Source organism: Dipodomys spectabilis, unplaced genomic scaffold (genome assembly GCF_019054845.1).
Source record: "Dipodomys spectabilis isolate Male_0828 unplaced genomic scaffold, ASM1905484v1 ptg000080l, whole genome shotgun sequence".
Classification (NCBI taxonomy): domain Eukaryota; kingdom Metazoa; phylum Chordata; class Mammalia; order Rodentia; family Heteromyidae; genus Dipodomys; species Dipodomys spectabilis.
In genome coordinates, this window is record NW_024870757.1 from 1,046,168 (window position 1) to 1,065,518 (window position 19,351).

A 19,351-nucleotide genomic window follows, 5' to 3' on the forward strand; every position below is an offset into this window, starting at 1 on the left:
CCGTGTGCCTATGAAACAGTGGAAAATGAAGGATCCAGTGTCCTCCAGGACAGGAGTCCTGGGTCCTGGGCAGGGACCTCAACCCTGGGGATATTCCTGTCTGGCATTCAAAGGTGTAGTGGAACAGCTAGCAGCCAGCTTTGCTGATAATGTAGGGTAGAAAGAGAAGCGTCCTGACTCCAACTGTGGTCTTTTGGGGACTGAGGTTACTGGGGCAGAGTCAAGATGGAACAGTGCATGTGTCTTGTGATCTGCAGGGTGTGAGGAATGCTATGGATGCATACATAGTCTGACAAAGCCCAGAGACACTGGAATGGGGCAGAGGGGAATAGAACAAACTACTTTTGTTTGTTATTGAAAGGAGGTCTCACCATATATCCCAGGCTTACCTCAAACTCACCATGTCACTAAGAGTGGCCTTAACTTGTGATTTTCTTGCCCATCTTTTGAGCACTGAGATACAGATGGGGGCCACCACAATGTCTGTGAAATGGTTCTACAGATCCCTAAGCCTCTCAGTCAGCCACAGTGCACAGCCTGACCTGGCCTTTGAAGGAGGAAGCACAGGCTGCACCCCACACAGATAAACAAGGAGCAAGGGAAGGGTCCATAAACTTCAGCCTCATTAGGAATGGAGCCATTGTCTGGAGCAGAAAAGATACAGCCTTGGGGCTAGTACAACTCAGGGTCTCTTGCTCTTCCTTGGCTCTTTTTGCTCAGGACTGGTTCCACACCTCCACTTACAGCTTTTTGCTGTTTAGAGATGGAGTCTCACAGCCTTCTGTACAGCTGGCTGCAAACTTCCATCTTCAAGTCTAAGCCTACTGAATAGCTCGCATTACAAATATGAGCTACCTGCATCAACTAACTGATCAACTAACTGATCATTTCAGTCTCTAAGAACCCTTTCATGATTTATACTTTGTAAGTCAGTGAGGCCTTCATTACATTTCCTACAGTCAGACAAAGATGGCATCTGGATATGGACGAGGAAAACCACTCAGTCAATCCATTACCAAAGTGTTTGATGTATAAAATTTAGGAAAGCATATGTATTTGGATTACAGAGCTTGACTCCTAGAATCACCTGCCTTCCAGGCCTGTTTCCTTCAGTGGAAAAAATGAGGCATACAATAGTGTCCTTAAAGGGTGTTTAGGGAGAGTAATTGACATGGTTGGGTGCCGGTGTTCACACCTGAAGTCCTAACTACTTGAAACCAGCCCAGGCAGGAAAGTCAGTGAAATTCTTTTTTTTGTTCAGTTGTGGGGCTTGAACTCAGGGCCTGGGCACTGTGCCTGAACTTTTTTACTCAAGGCTAGTGCTCTAACACTTAGAGCCACAGCTCAAATCTGGTTTTCTGGTAGTTAACTGGAGATGAGAGTCTCATGGACTTTCCTGCTCAGGCTTGTTTTGAACCATTATTGTCAGATCTTAGCCTCCTGCATAGCTTTCAGGCCTGAGCCACTGGTGCCCAGCTCTGTGGGATGCTTACCTCCAAATAACCATCCAAAAGTGGCATTGTGGCTCACAGTGGTAGAGCTCTATAGTCTTGAGCCCCAGGATACACACACACACACACACACACACACACACACACACACACACACACACACACACACACACACACACACACACACACGAGAGAGAGGGAATTGAAGCCTGGCCTCTGCCCTCTCACCATACCTACTGTGAAGTCCTGGGCTTTGGCCTCTAAGTCCTAGTGGTGGCCAGACCCTGACACTCCCCAGGGGAAACTACCAGCAGGGTACAACCTGCACCTCTGTCTGGCCTACCCACCAACTCTGGTCTCTGTTACTTTAGTTTTGTTTCTGGACCTGTTGGGCCTGGGCTTGGGTGGCTTCCTCCTCACCCATAGGCCTGGCCTGCACACCTCTGACATCCTGAAGGCTCTTTGTGCTCCATGAATGACGGTCACAAGGAAGTGGCAACGCTTCTGACTATCCTGAACTTTGGAGACCCCCAACAGTCAGATGACATTGGATGGTGGGAATCGGCTTCTTGCATTTCAGCAGCTGGAAGAGGCATTATAAAAAAGTGAGGAGAGGGCTGGGAAGGTGGCTCATTGGTAGAGCGCTTGCCTTGCATGCCTGAGGCCCTGGGTTCGATTCCTCAGCACCACATAAGCAAAAAGAAAAAAGCTAGAAGTGACGCTGTGGCTCAAGTGGTAGAGCGCTAGCCTTGAGCTGAAGAGCTGAGGGACAGCTCCCAGACCCCATAACCGGACCCCCCCCAAAAAAAAAAGAAAGAAAAAAAGTGAGGAGAGCCTGGCACTGGTAGCTCACACCTGTAATCCTATTCAGGAGGCTGAGATCTGAGGATCATGGTTCAAAGCCAGCCCAGGCAGGAACATCAGAAAACCAGAAGTGGCACTGTGGCTCAAGCAGTAGAGCACTAGCCTTGAGCTGAAGAGTACAGGGACAGCACCCAAGCCCAGAGTTCAAGCCCCACAACCGACAAAAAAAAGTGAGAAGCTGGGTGCTGGTGGTTCACACCTGTCATCCCAGCTACTCAGGAAGCTGAGATCTGAGAATCGCAGTTGAAAGCCAGCCTAGGCAGCATACTCCATGAGACTATCACCAATAAACCACCAGAAACACCAGAAGTGGTGCTATGGCTCAAGTGGTAGAGCATTAGCCTTGAGCTGAAGAGCTGAGGGACAGTGCCCCAGAACTGACCAAAAAAAAAAAAAAACCTCTGAGGATCTTCATGGGCTATCCCAGGAACAAGCCAAAGCTGTTTACTTCTCAACTGACATTTCATCTCTAAGGCATCTCACAGACAAGGTTGTGGTATTCTCCCCTTATTGGTGGGGGCAGCCCCAAGTCAGAGGTAGTTTGTATTACCCAGTCCCTCCTTATAGATGTGAAATGAAGGACAAATATGTCATGAAAGAGCTCACTGGACCTTGAGTTACAAGTTTACCAGCACTTTATACTATTCATGTCTCCCTGAACCCCAGCTGCCTTCATCATTCACATTTTTTGCTACTACACTATTTGTAAGGATTAAAGGTAATCATTAGCCAGGTGCCACTGGCTCATGACTGTAACCCTAGCTATTTAGGAGACTGAGATCAGGAGGATCATGGCTTGAGGCCCATCAGGAAAAAAAAGCGCTATACTCTTATCTCCAAAATATCCAGCAGCACACTGGCCTGCTGCACGATTGCCAGTCAGGGGCGGCAGTGGCCTGCACATGGCACGAGACATGTACTTGCACCTGTCCTTTAGGAGGTCTCAAAAGGAAATGCCCTTACTGCCCCAAGCCCTGGCCCGTCAACACCCAATCCCAGTCCCTCTGGATCCTGGGCAGTTTTCCTGTGGTTCCCATGACAGGCAGAGAGCACTGGGCTATTCTTGCCTCAAATCAGGATTTTTATTCAGAAACTCCCATTATAGAAGTATAATTTTTGTTTAAAAATGTAGCACATGGAGACCCTGGGGTCTCACACAGGAGGATGGTCCCAGCTGTGCTTTGCTGGGCTTCCAGCACTTTCCAAAGACCAGGCCCTGCCACTGTGCAGAGGACAGGCCAAGGCAGTTTGGGGTTCTAGAATGAGGACTGGGCCTGACAGCCGGCAGGAGCAAGCTTGGTACCATTGGTCCACATGGGGTCCTCACTGTCCCCAGAGCTTCCAGAGGCAGAGCCTGTGCTGGGGTGCCGCACTTAGGCCTGCAGCCCCTAAAGCCAACACCTTCTCGAGGGTCACGGGGCCTGGGGCAGGTGGCTTTTTCTATGAATGACCAGGTGGGACTTCCAATCAAAACCACAGCCACAGTCAACACAGAAGTGCCGCCTCTGGCCTGCATGGCTCTTGCGGTGGATGACTAGCTGCGACTTCCAGCTGAAGCTGCGCCCGCAGTCCTCACAGGAGTAGCTCCGGCGCATCGCTGGCTCCCGGAGCACCTGTGACGGCCTCTCTGGGCCTGCCCCACCCACATGTGTTCGATGGTGGATGACAAACAGTGACTTCCAGTCGAAACTCTGGCCACACTGCTCACAGGTGTAAGGCCTTTGTGGCGTAGGCTGGGAGCAGGGCCTGGGCAGTGGTCTTGGGGCTGGCCCCTCTTGAGTTTCAGATGGGTTCTTGTTCAGACTCTGGCTCTCACCTGGATGGGGTGTACAGGCCTGGCCAAGGCCTGGCCCTGTGTCCCCCGCTCCCAAGTGCTGAGGCTCCATGCCCCGCGTCCCGGCCTCAGACTCAGCTGCCATCACCTGCCCAGGGGGCTGCAGCCCTGTTGGGGTGGGGGATGTCAGACAGGGTACAGGCACACAGAACTGGGGAGGGGATGGCAGCTGGGGCTGTGCATACAGAACCCTCTTTGGATAGAGGGACCTACGGCCAGGTGCTGGGCAGCTACCGAGGAGTCCTAATGCCACCAAGTGTACAGTTGGGAGCTGCACAGGGAAGGGAAGGTGGACGGGTCAGGGAACGGCTGGAGCCCTCACCCAGAGACATCACTGCGCCGTACTTCTCCAGCATCACATCCCAGTACAGCTCCTTCTGCGACGGGCCCAGCAGTCCCCACTCTTCCTGCCAGGGTGCACTCAGTTACTACCACACCAGCCAGTGTCACATCTTACCCATCACCTAGGGGAAAGCGGGCCAGGTACGAGGGCAAGAGGAAGTCTTGCGGGTGTTGGTCTGGCTTTCAGATCGTCTGGTCAGCCTCACAGCACTCATCCCAGAGTTACCCACCTCAGTGCTGGTGAAGACAGAACTGAGGGAAGGCTGTATGGAGTCCGGGCAGGAACACCATGGTTGGTCTCAGTGTTCCTCCATCACTGAGCCCTAAACTCCTGTAGCTAGAGGGAAGCTAAGGAGAGGGGTGCGGAGAGCAGAACAGGTAAAGAGGTGTGTGCAGCCAGTCATCTCAGGACTGTAAGAAAGTGAGGGGGCAGTAGTGGTGCAGGACAGCCAGGGCTGCTACTGCCTGTGCTGCTGTGACAGAGTCCTGGGGAGGGTGAGCCACGGCTTTTGCCCAAAAGATCCCTGCCTCGAGTCCCATTTGGGATTTTTCTGGGTTGAAAAAAAATATATATACAATAATTATACATATTATATACACACTTATATATGTGTTTGTGTGTATATATATATATATATATATATATATATATAGTGGGACTTGAATTCAGGGCCTGGGCACTGTCCTTGAGCTCTTTCGCTGAAGGCTAGGGCTCCATCACTTTGAGCCACAGCTCCACTTCTGGTTTCTGAGTGGTTAATTGGAGGTAAGAGTCTCATAGGTGGTGAGGTGGGGAATGTGGCTTAGTGGTAGAGTGCTTGCCTAGCATGCATGAAACCCTGGGCTTGATTCCTCAGTTCCACATACACAGAAAAAGCCAGAAGAGGAGCCATGGTTCAACTTGTAGAGTGCTATCCTTGAGCAAAAGCAGCTCAGTGACAGTGCCCAGGCCCTGAGTTGAAGCCCTAGGACTGGCAAAGAAAAAAAAAAAAGTCTCATGAGGACTTTTCTGCCCCGGCTGGCTTTGAACTGTGATCCTCAGATCTTAGCCTTCCGAGAAGCCACTGGCACTCAGGGGGAAAGATAATTTGAAGGACAGGCTAAAGCAGGTGTGAGGGCAGACGGGTACAGTGCTTAGCCACAGCTGGACATGGTGTTGGATGGAGGTGAGTGCACCAGAGGGTCCTCCTAGTCTTTTTTTTTTTTTTTTTTAAATCAGTATGGGGCTTGAACTCTGGGCCTGGGCGCTGTCCCTGACCTCTTCTGCTCAAGGCTAGCACTCTACCACTTTGAGCCACAGCACCACTTCCTGTTTTCTGTGGTTAACCGGAGATAAGAGTCTCATGGATTTTCCTGGCTAGGCTGGCTTTGAACCATGATCTTCACAGCTCAGCCTCCTGAGTAGCTAGGATACAGATGTGAGCCACTAGTGCCCAGTCTTCCTCTCAGTCTGGAAGCATGTTTCCTGTGGAATGTGGAAGGGAACTCCCAAAGTGGAGAAGCTTAGAAGCAGAAGAGCTGGAAAAGAACAAGACTTCTACCATGCACACTCAGGAATGGTGTGTTCCTGAGTGCAGGGACTCAGAGCTGAGCCTCTGGAAGGTCTCTAAATAGACTAAGCTGTATCCTTTCAATGAGGCCAGCTCTCTGTCCTTCCCTCTGTAGTCGCTGGGGTACCCCACTACTAATGCCACTCCTGGGCAGTAAAGAGTGGCTAAAGAGCCTGGAAAGCCACAGCAGATGGTGGCCAGCAGGGTTAATCCCCTCCCACATCCACAACCTCTACTTCCTATGAGGGGCTGCTCACCTGGGTCCTGGTTGGGTGGCAGGATGTGGAGGCTGGTTCCTGATGTTCAAGACACCCCTCAGGGGACTGGGCTAAAGGCCGGGGGCGGGGACATGCTGAGAAGTGAGGCAGACAGGAAGGGCTGTCAAGCGCTGGTGCTACTGCTGGTGCCTGGACCTGCCTCCACCACTTACGTGACAGGCAGGCAGCCCTGTGCTCCTCCTAAGGATCCCCTTCCTAGCTGGAGATCTATCCTCATTTCAGGAGGCCCAGCCCTAGCACAATCTCCTAGGAAATATGACAGCCCTCCACCACCCCTGGCCCTGGGTTGGCACCCTCACCCATCTGCCCATAGGCACTGGGCTCTTCCTTTACACTGCAGCTGAGTGGGGCAGACTCCTCCATCCTGGCTTCCTCCTGACTTTCCCCTGGGGCCACCCTGGAGGGCTCCACTGTGTCTGAGAGATGGAGGAACCCTGAGGATTCCTCTGTCTTCGGAGATGAAGGGAGCACCTCTGGCTTCAGGATATGAGCTGTGATCTGAGGAAAAGAGGCCAGTCACCGGGGCTGACAGGACTGCAGTCTGTCCCTCTAAGAAGACAACGCTGCCACACTCACCCAGCCCAGCAGCTTCCCAGGGTCATGCTGCAGCCCCTCCACCAGGGCTGCTGCCTTGTCAGGGCTTCCTGGCTGCTGTCCTCGCACCCAGGCCTGTATCTCAGGAGGCAGTGAGCCCAGGAACTGCTCCAGCACAAGTAGCTCCAGCATCTGCTCCTTGGAGCACAGCTCAGGCTGCAGCCACTGGTGACACAGCTCTCGCAGCCGGGCCAGTGCTTCTCTGGGCCCAGCCACCTCCTTGTAGCAGAAGCCCCGAAATTTCATCCGTGCAGCCTCAATCTCAACAGTGGTCTTGGGGTCTCTGAGGGGCAGCTGTGGGGGACCCAGAGGAGATGGCATTCTTGTTCTGAAGGGTCTTACTGGAATCATCCAGGAGGGACCTATATACAAAGGAGGAATCAATGTCACCAGAGGGGATGGCAAGCCAGGCAGCCCACACCTGTAACCCTAACTGTTCAATAGGGTGAGAGCTGGAAGACCCCAGTAGAAAAGTATACTAGATGTCATCTCCAAAATAACCAAAAAAAAGCAGCGCTGGAACCAGGTGCTGTGTTCACACCTGTAAATCCTACCTTCTCAGAAACTGATGTCTGAGGGCCTGTAGTTCAAAGGGCAAGAAAATCCAAAAAGACTCTTAATCTCTAATTAAGCATTAAAAAACAGCTGTAAGTGGTGCTGTGGCTCAAGTGGCAGAGTGCTACCTTTTATCAAAAGAGGCTCAGTAACAGTGCCCAGGAGCTGAGTTCAAGTCCCAGGACCAGCAGAAAAAAAAAAAGCAGCAGCCTGGGAAGGTGGCTCAGTGGTAGAGCGCTTGCCTTGCATGCATGAGGCCCTGGGTTTGATTCCTCAGCACCACATAAACAGAAAAAGCTGGAAGTGGCGCTGTGGCTCAAGTGGTAGAGCGCTAGCCTTGAGCTGAAGAACTGAGTGACAGCGCCCAGGCCTAGAGTTCAGGCCCCAGGACTGACAAAAAGGGGGGGGGGGGGGGACTTGGAGCACAGCCGAGCAAGTGCAAGGCCCCGAGTTCAAATTCTAGTAACATACATACATACATACACACACACACATACAGGGTGTTAGACACCAGGACCCACCAGGAGTCCAGACTGCCGCCGAGAAGCCTGAGGAAGGGGAAGACGGGTCGGGAAGGGCGCACACCAGTCGGATGCGGGGAAGCGGGAGAAGCTGCAGAAAAATAACAGCGGAGTCACACCCAGGGCTGTGGGGTGATGGGAAAGTGGATCTTTCCAGAAACAAACGGGCCGCCGGGGCGGGGTCCGGGTGACTGGGGCCCGAGGGCGGGGAAGGGGGACAGGAGCCCCTGAGGACTGGGCAGAGCCTGGGCCCGGCCGGCATCTGTCCCTCCGTTGGCTTGGGGTCCGCATAAATCTAATCTCGAAGGAGGGAGGCGGGCGGGAGCGACCCCGCGGTGCGGACGCCCGGTACTGACGGGGCCCAGGTTACAGCCAAAGCGCAATGCGGACGAGAGGCCCCGTGGCCCAGGGACGCGGCGCCGGGAGGCCGGCCTGCGGACGACGCTGGGCCGCGGAGGGCGCCCTCATGCCGGGGAGTCACGCGAGCGCGCCCGGCCGGGGTCGCGCTCACTTTTGCCCCGCGCCAGACCCTGGGCCACTTCCGGGAAGTGGCGCCGCGCTGGGACGCCCGCCACTCAAAAGCATGGCCCGCCCGCTGGTTGCCCGAGCGACGACGCTCCGACCCATCCGGGTACCTGCCTCGCAAGCAGCGACCCCTCCCCATGGGCTACGCGTCCCGTGAGCCTGGGGAAAAGCAGGGCTCACTTTCAGAGCCCTTTCGCGACCGAGAGACGATCCATTCCTCTCGAGTCTCTGATGCCAAAGCAGCCCGGGTCTCTATCCCCGCCTCATTCTGTTTGCTCCCAATTCCCTACTCACCCGCGGCGACCCACCGAGCACATCGGCTCCTGCGCATGTGCAGAGCGGACCCAGCTCCTATTGGCTGAGGGAGAAATTTCCTGACCAATCAAACCCAGTACCTGCGCGGGCCCCGCCCCGGCTCCCAGGGGGCGGCTTCCGGCGTGCCGGCTCGCAGGTAACCGGCGGAGCATCCCGATACCCCGGGGTGGACCGTACGTGTTGCCTTGCTGCGAGGGCGGACGGCTGTGACCGGTGGGCAGCGGCCTCCAGCGCCAAGCAATTTATTTTCCCAGCGCCTGCCGCGAAAAGCTCGGCCCCGCGGGTTCTGGTGCGCCCTGCGGGGCTCCCGTGGATCGGGCGTTTGCCGGGAGGAACCGGGCGGGTGGGGAAGGCGGCAGGGCAAGGTCTCCTTCCTAGGACTCACCAGAAACCAGTTTCACCACCTGCCGAGCCGGGGCTCGGGACCTCTCCCCTCGGAACAGCCTGGCAGGCTCCTCGGCTCTCGAGCCTCCCGTCCTGCGGGAGGCTGCCATGTGGTTTTCTCCATGCGGTTGCTGTGGACTCTAGCCTGTTCTCATACTAGTGCATTTGTGTTACTTTGTCGGTCACGGGTCTTGGACTCTGGACCTGGGTGCTGTCCCTCAGTTCTATCAATTGAGGCATGGTGCCACTTCCGGCTTTTTGGTGGTTTATTGGAGATCAGAGTCTCACGGACTTTTTTTGCCCAGGCTGGCTTTGAACCGCGATCCTCACATCTCAGCCTCCTGAGTAGCCAGGATGACAGGCGTGAGCGCCACTGGCGTTCGGCTCATACTAGTGAATTTGTCTCACTATTTATTGCCTGAGGTGTGCGTGACGAGCGAAGTGTGATGCATGTTTGTTCTTAACTCTGGCCAGAAAAGTCTAGGGACAGCATTAGTCACTTCTTCAGGATTAAAATGGGTCAGCCACTAAGCGCCAGTGGCTCACGCCTGCAATCCTAACTACTCAGGAGGCCCAGATCTGCGAATTGTGGTTTAAAGCCAGCCCCACAGGAAAGTCTGTGAAAATCTTACCTCCAATTAAAAGCCAGAAGGGGCTGGGAAGGTGGCTCAGTGGTAGAGCGCTTGCCTTGCATGCCTGAGGCCCTGGGTTCGATTCCTCAGCACCACATAAGCAAAACAAAGAAAAAAGCCGGAAGTGGCGCTGTGGCTCAAGTGGTAGAGTGCTAGCCTTGAGCTGAAGAGCTGAGGGACAGCGCCCAGGCCCAGAGTTCAGGCCCCACGACCGGACCCCCCCCCCCCCAAAAAAAGCCAGAAGCAGAACTGTGGCTCAAGTAGTAGATACTAGCCTTGAGAAAAAGCTCAGGGATAGCATCCCAGACCAATAAGTTCAAGTCTCGGGACTGGCACAAAAAAAAAAAAAAAGGGAGAGAGGCAGCAAAAGGATACTTTTAGTGGCCAAAACATGGAATGGGAAGGAAGCTCAGGACATTGGGAGTAGATCAAGGAGCTAAAGGACAGGACAACAGGCCCAAGCAAAGGTGGGAGAAGAGCTCAACTGGAGGCTGGTGGTCAGACCAGGACAGTTCAGTCTGAAGTCTGACTCCAGAAACTCCTTTCCAAGGCACAGAAAAGGTTTCGTAGAATGTGGTTGTGGCACAATTTCAATAGATGCCTTTGATCCTGAATTCCATGGACTCTGCATATGTGTTACCATGGTAAGGTTAAGAGGTTTGCATTTCATAACTTTGCTATGGACAATGGTCCAGGGGTCTGCAGGGTAACAGGAAGCCCAGCTTGGATCTGCCCTTAAAGGGTTTTGCAGCTTAGCCCTTCTTACCAACCCTTACACAGCTTATGGGTCTTGCCCCACTGGTGAATGAGACTGATAGCATTATCTGTGTGCTCCTGAGTATAGGGTTTTCTTGGTAATGAGACTGTAACAATCATTGGACTGGAGTCAAACTTTCCAGGTGATCATACATGGCTACCCTCACTCTGCCTTAGCAGCAGACAGAACACAGGCTTACCTACCTGCCTCTGATCATCTGAATCCACAAAGATTCACTTCTGTGAAAGCTGCTGCTCCTACAGAGACCGACCCACCCTGCTGAGATATCTAAAACCTCTCTGGCCTATTACACATCTACTTTGTGGCATTTCATGGTGGAATTCAAATCCCTGAACCAGCCGGGTGCCATGGCTCACGCCTGTAATTCTAACTTCACAGGAGGCTTAGATCTGAGGATCATGGTTGAAAGCCAGCCTGGGCAGGAAACTCTATGAGACTCTTATCTCCAATAAACCATTTGGAAAACCAGAAGTGGTACTATGGCTCAAGAGGTAGAGCGCTCACCTTGAGCTGAAGAGCGCAGGGACAGTGCCCAAGCCCAGAGTTCAAGCCCCACAACTGACCCAAAAAAAGAAAATAAAACCTTTAGCTGGGTGCCCCTGGCTCATGCCTATTAACTCAGAGGAGGCTGAGATCTGGGGATCAAGGTTCAAAGCCAGCCCAGGCCTACAAATCCAGAGGCATTTTTTGTCGGTGGTGGAGGCTGAACTCTGGGCCTGGGCACTGTCCCTCAGCTCTTCACCTCAAGGCTAGTCCCTATCACTTGAGCCATAGCACATCTGGCTTTTTTCTACTTATGTGGTGCTGAGGAATCGAACCCAGAGCCTCATGCATACAAGGCAAGCAGTCTATCACTGAGCCACATTCCCAGCCTCCCAGAGACTCATCTCCAATTAACCAGCAGAAATCCAACTGGCTCAAGTAATTAAGAGTGCTGGTTATAATAGAAAAGGCTGAGCAAGAGAATGAGGACTAGTTCAAGTGCCAGTAGCTGCACCAAAAAAAAAAAAAAAAAAAAGCGGGGGTGGGGGGGGGAGTGGGGAGGGAGGAAGAAAAAGAAAGCTTTTGTCAGGAAGCCTCCCCTTTGAGCTAATTAAAACCTGACCCATGCCCAAGAGTTGAGAAAAGGCTGAGCCTGTGGACTTCCATACTCCCACACAAGAAATCACACCCTTTATCCATTCTGAGTTGTAAATGCTAATGTTTGTTTTCATCCTGGCCAAAAAACAAAACAAAACAAAAACATGTGATTCTGGGTCCAGACTGGATTGGACTTAAGGCTTAGTCTGCAGAAGACCTAGAAGGCTATGGGAGAGTAAACTGCCCTGTGCAGTCTTGGGTAATACTATTCAATTTTCTTTCAACCTAGGTGGGCACACAACCAAACTCAGCAAATGTGAACAGCCCCATCATATGTCCTCAAGTGATCATAACTACCTTGGATGTTAAGGTTCCTCAAGACACTGACCTGACAAGACTTGGACAATGGTGTGAAAGCAGCCCTCTTGATCAGGCAGTGCTGAAAGCCACGTATTCTTTTTTTTTCTTCTTTTTTTTTTGGAGGGGGGGCGTCTGGTTGTGTGGCCTGAACCCTGGGCCTGGGCACTGTCCCTCAGCTCTTCAGCTCAAGGCTAGCACTCTACCACTTGAGCCACAGCGCCACTTCTGGCCTTTTTCTTTTTGCTTATGTGGTGCTGAGGAATTGAACCCAGGGCCTCATGAATGCAAGGCAAGCGCTCTATCACTGAGCCACCTTCCCAACCCCATGAAAGCCACATATTCTTGTACCTTGATGGACTGCCACCTCCTAGGGGTCTGCTGCTATGGCACCAGGCTAGGCCTTCAAGGCAGAGAGCTGAGCTGACACGAGGACCTTCCCAGCACCTAGATCGGCCTGGCAGTGCATACACACTGGGCTCAATTGGGGTCATGCCTAGAAGGCTGTCTGTAAACACCACCCTCTGTGGCACAGATCCTCTTTTCAATTTCTTTCTTTGCTGGGGTGGGCTGGTTCTTGGACTTGAATTCAGGACCTGGGGCTATTCCTGAGCTTTCCAGCTTAAGGCTACTGCTCTACTACTTGAGCCACAGCTCGACTTGATTTGTTAGTTGCAGAGTTTCATGGACTTTCCTACCTGGGTTGGTTTTGAACTGCAGCCCTCAGATCTCAGCCTGAGTAGCTAGGATTCCAGGCATAGCTATTGGTGCCCAGCTCCATTTTATTTTTACTTCTTCCCAGAGAAGGGAGCTGGGACTCGGGGCACAACGTCTTGCCTGGAACCCAGCTTGAGAAGCCCTGGACAAGCAGAGGCCTGGAGTAGAGGATCTACCACGGTCCTGTGTGCAGGCAAATTCTTCTCGGTCGACTCGGCTGAAGCCGGACTCCCCTCCCGGTCACCCCAAGTCAGGAAACACTGAAGCGGCGTCCACATGCAGGGCTCTTGGTTGTGCTCCACCAGCTCGGCCCACAACGTCGCGTCCGCCTGAGTTCCGCGAGCCTGACTGAGACCTAGTCTCCCAGCCCGGGTTCGAGCAGTGACTGAGGACGGGACCTGCCGGTGCGCAGGCGCAGACGGCCCTCAGGACTTGGGTTAGGCGGAAGTCCGCGAGGGTTGGCATGGTGTTCTCAGGCCTCGGCGGGCTGGGGGGCCGCCTTCCCGCCAGCAGCCGGACCCGTGCAAGCCGGGGCCTCGGCCGCAGCTCCTGGGGGCCCGGGCCGGGGCCGGCGCGCGGGCTTCTCCCCGCTATGGATGCGCTGGTGGTGGAAGAGGGCGGGGCGCTCGCGGAAGGCGCGGCCGCACTGCGCGCAGGCAAAGGGCTTCTCGCCGGTGTGGATGCGCTGGTGGCTGAGCAGCACAGCGCCCTTGGCGAAGGCCTTGCCACAGTCAGCACAGCGGAAGGGCCGCTCGCCCGAGTGCAGCAGCTGGTGCTGCGTGAGGTTGGAGCTGTGGCTGAAGGCGCGGCCGCACTGCGCGCAGGCGAAGGGCTTCTCGCCGGTGTGCACGCGTTGGTGCTTGAAGAGCGAGGAGCCCTGGCTGAAGGCGGCGCCGCAGAGCGCGCATGCGTACGGCTTCTCGCCCGTATGTGTGCGCTCGTGCTGGATCAGGTGCGAGTTGCGGCAGAAGCGGCGGCCGCAGCGCGCGCAGGCGTAGGGCCGGCCGCCCGCGTGGATCTTGCGGTGCTGGCTGAGGTTGGAGCCATGGCTGAAGGCCTTGCCGCAGTCCCCGCAGCGGAAGGCCTTCTCAGCTGTGTGGATGCGCTGGTGCCGCACCAGCGACGAGCTGTGGCGGAAGGCCTTGCCGCAGGCCGCGCATGCATACGGTGTCTCCCCGCTGTGGATGCGCTGGTGCTGTGTCAGGTGCGAGGTCTGGCTGAAGGCCTTGCCGCACTGCGCGCATGCATACGGCCGCTCACCGGTGTGCGTGCGCAGGTGCTTGAGCAGGTCCGAGCTCTTGACGAACACCTTGCTGCACGCGCGGCACTCGAAAGGCTTCTCCCCCGCGGCGAGGAGCCCAGGTCCAGCCCGCAGCGCCTCCTCCCCGGTGGCCAGGAGCCCCGGCCCGGCCCGCAGAGCCTCGTCCAGCGCTGCCCAGCCCGGGGCCTCGGCCCAGGCTGCGCCTGCACACATGTCCCCGAGGACGGGGACCGGGACGGGCTGGAAGGCGCCCTCGGGGCCCTGGGTGCCCAGCCTGGGCCGCCGGGCCCTCCGAGGCCGCCGGCCCGGCGTGCGACCGCCCGCCAGGACCTTGGGCCTGGTTGGGCCACCCTCGGGGGGCTTCTGCGGGGAGGTCAGCCGTAGACCCACGTCCTCCTCGTGGCCTGCACCTGGCAGCAGCCGCTCCCAGTAGATGACCGACACCCCAGCAGGCCGTCTCCCAGGGGGTGGGGAGGCCCGAGCAGCGGAGCCATTCCCTCGAGTTCCCCCAATGCTGTGTGGGAAGACATGAGGAAGGTCTGCTAGTCCAGAAGGTTTGTCCTCCACCGGAGAACGGGCACCTGGAGTCGGAGGGAGAGAAAAGAGGGGTTGGGGTCACCCGAACGCACCAGGTGAGCAGGCGTATGGAGGCCTGGTGGAGGCAGGGGCCCTAGGAGGTCCAGGCTGGCCAGGCAGTGAACCGGCCAGGAGCACGTGCTGCCTCTCTGCACCTGGTTCCCACTCAGCCCACCTGCGCCACATGGGGACAGCAGCGCCTACACACCACCCGTGCCTCCGCACCAGTGCACACCCCCCACACCACAGGGGATAGCAACCCCTGCACCCCGGGCTTGCACACCAGTGCCCACAGCAACCCCTACATATCACCTGGGCCTCCACACCAGCGCCCACTCGCGCCACAGGGAGACAGCAACGCCTGCATCCTGGGCCTGCACACCAGTACCCACAGCAACCCCTGCACGCCACCTGGGCCTGCACATCCCCGGGTCCTCCGCGCCTGCACCCACACCCGTGCCACATGGGGACAGAAACCCCTGCACGCCCCCCGGGCCTCAGTGCCAGCGCTCACAGCAACCCCTGCATGCCACCCAGGCCTCCACATCGGTGGTCTCATCTTCCCCCACCAAGCCCAGTGCTCACTCCAGCTTTTCTCCTTGTTCTGATCTTAACTGAGTCTATGGGCTACTTGTGAATCCCGTTTTCTACCTCTCCTGCTGGGGCAGATCCACAGCAAGACAAACGTTTCCTGGCCATGCTGTATCCAAGAGCCCAGTCAACACTTGAACACAAAGGAGGAAGGGAGGAAAGAACAGACTCACAAGCATGTGCAGGAGCTACGTGGAGGAGCCGCGGAGCCCAGCCACAGCTGCTTCTCACCAAGTTTGCTTGTGAACCCAGCCTTTGTGCCCTGGAACAGTACGGGAGCAGCCAGGCTCCCACATCCAGTGCAGGCTGATGAAGGAAGAGTGGGAAGTGGGAGGCAAGGGGATGTCTGTGGAGCCAGGACTCACCGAGGCTGTGCCTCTCATCGGTGCTGCCAGCCAGACTTGTATCCATCTCACTAAGAACCCAGGGTTCCTCCCCACGCTGGATCAGGACAACCACACGAGGTCGGGAGGCAGACAGACCTGGGAGGGAGGTGATCAAGTAAGCAGCCAGCCCCAGCTCAAGTCAGCCCACTTCCCAATAGATGGCAGCAATCAGGGAATATCAGTGCTGGGTGTGCAGCCAGGAAAACCCAAAAGTCAAATGCAGAGGGCACTCATTAGTGGCCCCTAGGTTGGTAGCACCAAAGGAAGGGGACTGGGACAGGCACAGAAAAATGCAGCCAGACAGCACCAAGGAAATACAGGAAATGGTTAAGCGAGGTTAAGCCAGACTGCACATCTCCAAGCCCTCCCCCCATCCCAACTTCACAGCCTCAGGGCACAAGGTTCTGCTCACAGCAAGGCTGTGAAGGAGGGGAGCAGCAGGGATGCCCCAGAGATTTACCCAGTGACGTCACAAGGGCAAAGTTCTCCAGCATCACATGGCGGTACAAGGCCTTCTGCGTGGTGTCCAGGAGCAGCCACTCTTCCCAGGAGAAATACACTGCCACATCCTCAAAGGTCATCAGGCTCTGTAACAGGCAGGGGAGAGCATCGAAGAATGACCAAGGGCTCAGTTCCCAGTCCTGATGGCCATTTCCCCCTGGTGCCTCTTGGATACTCATTCTCCTTCCCTCATCTACCCTGACTGTCTTCAGATGGCACTTCTGCTACTACTCTGTGTCTCCTTCTCCTTACCTCTACCTCCATATACAGACAACAGATGCTAGCTCGGCTTCCTTGCTGCCCACTTTACACAAGAAAGAGCAAGCATAAAACCCTTGGCTGGAGACAAATGCCTAAGTCCCAACTCTGGGTCCCCAGGTCATGTCCATCCCTAGGATTCTCCACTGCTGTGCCTGCCTAACATTTCAAAGCTGGTCCTTCAGAGACTGGATAAGCTGCACCAGCTTTCACAGGGAACTGACCCTGAGGACCTGGTGAATATAAAGTCAAGCCTTCCCTTTCTCACAGCTCCCTATTTCCACTCTACTGAACAGGCCCATGAGATCATCCCTTCTTCTGTCCAATTTCTAGACCCATCTCTGGGATAGGATACTAAAACCTTGTAAGCCGCACATCTACAATTTTAGGTCCACCAACCCCTCCACACTACTACATCACAGATTCTTGATCTTTTCCCTGAAAGAAACCTCCTTTCCTTTCCAATTACTATTTCTGTCGACAGCAACTCCATTCTTCCAGGTGCTAAGGCTGAAAAACTTGAGAAGGTTTTTCACTCACAGTGCTGGCTCAGCCCCCACGTGACACAACAGCAAATCTACCTATACTTCTACCATCTCCATCCACCACTGCTCTTCTGGTTTAGAGGTCACTATTACTTGTACGGTAGCAGTACCTTCCTCCTTTATAGGACAGCTCCCCATCCCATAAGTATTCTCCACTCAGTAGGAAGTGGTAGGCCTTTAAAATACCGAAAAAGCCAGGCATGGTGACAAATGCCTGTAATTATACTACCTAACTAAAGGTAGACATCAGAAGAATTGAGGTTCAAAGCTAGCCTGGGCCGGTGAGGAGGGTGGGAATCAAATTCCATCTCAGCTGACAAGCTAGGTGTAGTGATAGTCAAACAAGATCCAAGATACAGAGAATCAAGGTCTGAGGCTAGCCCAGGGGGTAAAATCCTGAGACTCAGTCTGAAAAAATAGCTAGTGATAAAGCACTCACCTAGCAAAAACAATGACCCGAGTCGAAACCCAATACTACCAAAAAAAGAAGTCCTAACTGGGTGGTGTCAATTTCCAGTCGCCCCTCCCGGGCACCCATGTCCCTGCTGCTTGTGCCCTCAGACGTGTCCACAGCTCCGCATCTCCGTGCTCTGCCTCAGTGGCGGCCAGCGCACGTGAGCCGTCCTTCCAGACCACGCCCCGCTGGGCGCCCCGCGGGTCCCAGCCCCCGACCCTGGCTGCAGGCTCGGCAAGCACCGCCTCTCGCCCCGGGGCAGCCGGAGGGCTGGGCGGGCTTCGGGCTCTCGTTCTCGGGAGGGTCCCCGTACTCACCCTCGGAGGATCGGTCACCGCCCTCGCCGCGGCCATCGGAGCCGCCACGGCACCCGCGGCCGGGTGATCCGCCACGGCCTCAGTCTCCCCGTCTGCCAGGGGCGCAGGCCCCAGGGGAGAGTGGTGGGACTGCGGCGGGGGCTAAGGAGCACGTGGCTGCCAGCCCGGCCAGACGGCCCCGCCGGGAAGCCGAGACGCACGGTTCCGACCAGCCGGCGCCTCGAAGCGGGCGCTCCGCCGCCGCCTCCCTCGGGGCCCTCCAGCCGGGTCCCCAGAACCTCCTGGAAAGCCGGCCCAGCCCCTCGTGCTACCGCCGACCAACTGTACAGTCTGATGTCCTGCAGCAAAGTGACAGTCCCAAATGCCGGAAGTCCCGCCCTCCGGCCCTCACTGGCCCAATAGAGGCGGCGGGCGCTCGCGCAAGGCCTTCTGGGCAGCGTAGTTCCTCTTTGCCTTTCCACGAGCCCGGAAGTAACTTCATGGTCCCTATGGCAACGGCCAAGCGTCCCTTCCCGCGTGACAGAGCCTGCCCCTCGCACCGCTTCCCGCCTGCCCGGCGGGCGAGCAGATTTAGGTTCTCGAGTTCCCGCGCCCATCAGAGCGGGCACAGACTCAACCCTGATGCGCCGAGTGGAAACTTTCAGAGTCCAGGAGGTGACCCCGGGCAGGGAGGACCACGGAGACAAAGGAAGGGAAAAGTTTGCGTCCAGAGACAGCAACATACTGGCGCCTAACTACTCAGGAGGAAAACTGAGGACGGCGGTTCGAAGTCGGTCCGGGCAGGAAATCCAAGGACCCTGAGCTCCAGTTTAACCAGCAGAGAAGCCAGAAGGAGAGCCGTGGCTCAGCCTCAAGTGAAAGAGCCAGGGGAGGGCTGGGAAGGTGGCTCAGTGGTAGAGCGCTTACCTTGCATGCATGAAGCCCTGGGTTCGATTCCTCGGCACCACATAAGCAGGAAAAAAAAAGGTGGCGGAAGTGGCGCTGTGGCTCAAGTGGTAGAGCGCTAGCCTTGAGCTGAAGAGCTGAGGGACAGTGCACAGGCCCAGAGTTCAAGCCCCACGACCAGACCAAAAAAAAAAAAAGCCAGGGGACAGGGCCAGAGTGCAGCCCTCAGTACACACACAGACAGACACATAGACACACAGACAGACACATGGACAGACACATAGATATCACAGATACATACACAGATACATACACAGACACACACAGACACACACAAAATAAACAGGAACTTTTTGTTTAAACCAGGCTATGGTTATTTTATAATGAAGCTCCAAGAAGATGCAGGATAGTGAAGTTTGGACTGCTGCTATAGAAACGCACTTGAAATAGTGCAGTGTTGGCATTTGAGACACATCCACATTTATAAGGACTGTGGGTTAGACCAGAAGAAAGGCACATCCACACTGCCGTTGAGGACTTTAGAGTGATACTGAGTCCATTCGGTGGCAGAATGTTGATATTCCTATGGCTCATGGTCGGTCTGAAATTAGTTTCCCTATTGTATATAGTTTAGAAAGAACAAAGAAAGGTGATTTTAGTGTAGGAAATGAGAGCAATACAGGCTCAAGGCTTTACTGAAGGCCAGACTTGCTGGGCTGCTCCAAGTGGGCAGCAGTGGACATGAGTGGGTGAAATTTAAGCAAAAATCTTAAGGGTCACAGGTCACTTTACATGGCTAT

General features: G+C 55.3%; 2 protein-coding genes across 4 annotated transcripts in view; both read right to left on the reverse strand.

Moving 5' to 3' along the window:
• Window positions 1–3,444: 3,444 nt before the first annotated feature.
• Znf446 (zinc finger protein 446) lies at window positions 3,445–8,832 on the reverse strand. 3 transcript variants are annotated; one of them, XM_042683298.1, is made up of 7 exons: window positions 8,695–8,775; window positions 7,990–8,080; window positions 6,896–7,275; window positions 6,619–6,817; window positions 6,299–6,393; window positions 4,472–4,556; window positions 3,445–4,257 (listed from the first exon to the last, which is right to left on the reverse strand). In XM_042683298.1, the coding sequence occupies exons 3-7, from the start codon at window positions 7,262–7,264 to the stop codon at window positions 3,728–3,730; spliced, it is 1,278 nt and encodes a 425-aa protein (XP_042539232.1). In that variant the 5' UTR covers window positions 7,265–7,275; window positions 7,990–8,080; window positions 8,695–8,775; the 3' UTR covers window positions 3,445–3,727. The 3 variants fall into 3 exon arrangements, with proteins under 3 accessions (XP_042539232.1, XP_042539233.1, XP_042539231.1); XM_042683299.1 differs by lacking the exons at window positions 7,990–8,080; window positions 8,695–8,775 and adding an exon at window positions 8,809–8,832; XM_042683297.1 differs by lacking the exon at window positions 8,695–8,775 and having other exon boundaries at window positions 7,990–8,446.
• Window positions 8,833–12,850: 4,018 nt separating this feature from the next.
• Window positions 12,851–19,351, reverse strand: part of Zscan22 (zinc finger and SCAN domain containing 22) — a 29,102-nt gene continuing 22,601 nt past the window's right edge. Inside the window, exon 4 of the mRNA XM_042683308.1 lies at window positions 12,851–14,124. Coding sequence (XP_042539242.1) covers window positions 13,250–14,124 — 875 coding nt within the window. The 3' untranslated portion in view covers window positions 12,851–13,249. The remainder of the gene's footprint in view (window positions 14,125–19,351) is intronic.

Excerpts from the sequence above, each read along its gene's own strand:
- Znf446 (XM_042683297.1), bottom strand. The coding sequence starts at position 8,251 with ATGCCGGCCGGGCCCAGGCTCTGCCCAGTCCTCAGGGGCTCCTGTCCC. Across the intron at positions 6,818-6,895 it reads CTGGGAAGCTGCTGGGCTGG|ATCACAGCTCATATCCTGAA; the intron begins GTGAGTGTGGCA and ends TCTTTTCCTCAG. Across the intron at positions 6,394-6,618 it reads CAGTGCCTATGGGCAGATGG|CATGTCCCCGCCCCCGGCCT; the intron begins GTGAGGGTGCCA and ends CTCACTTCTCAG.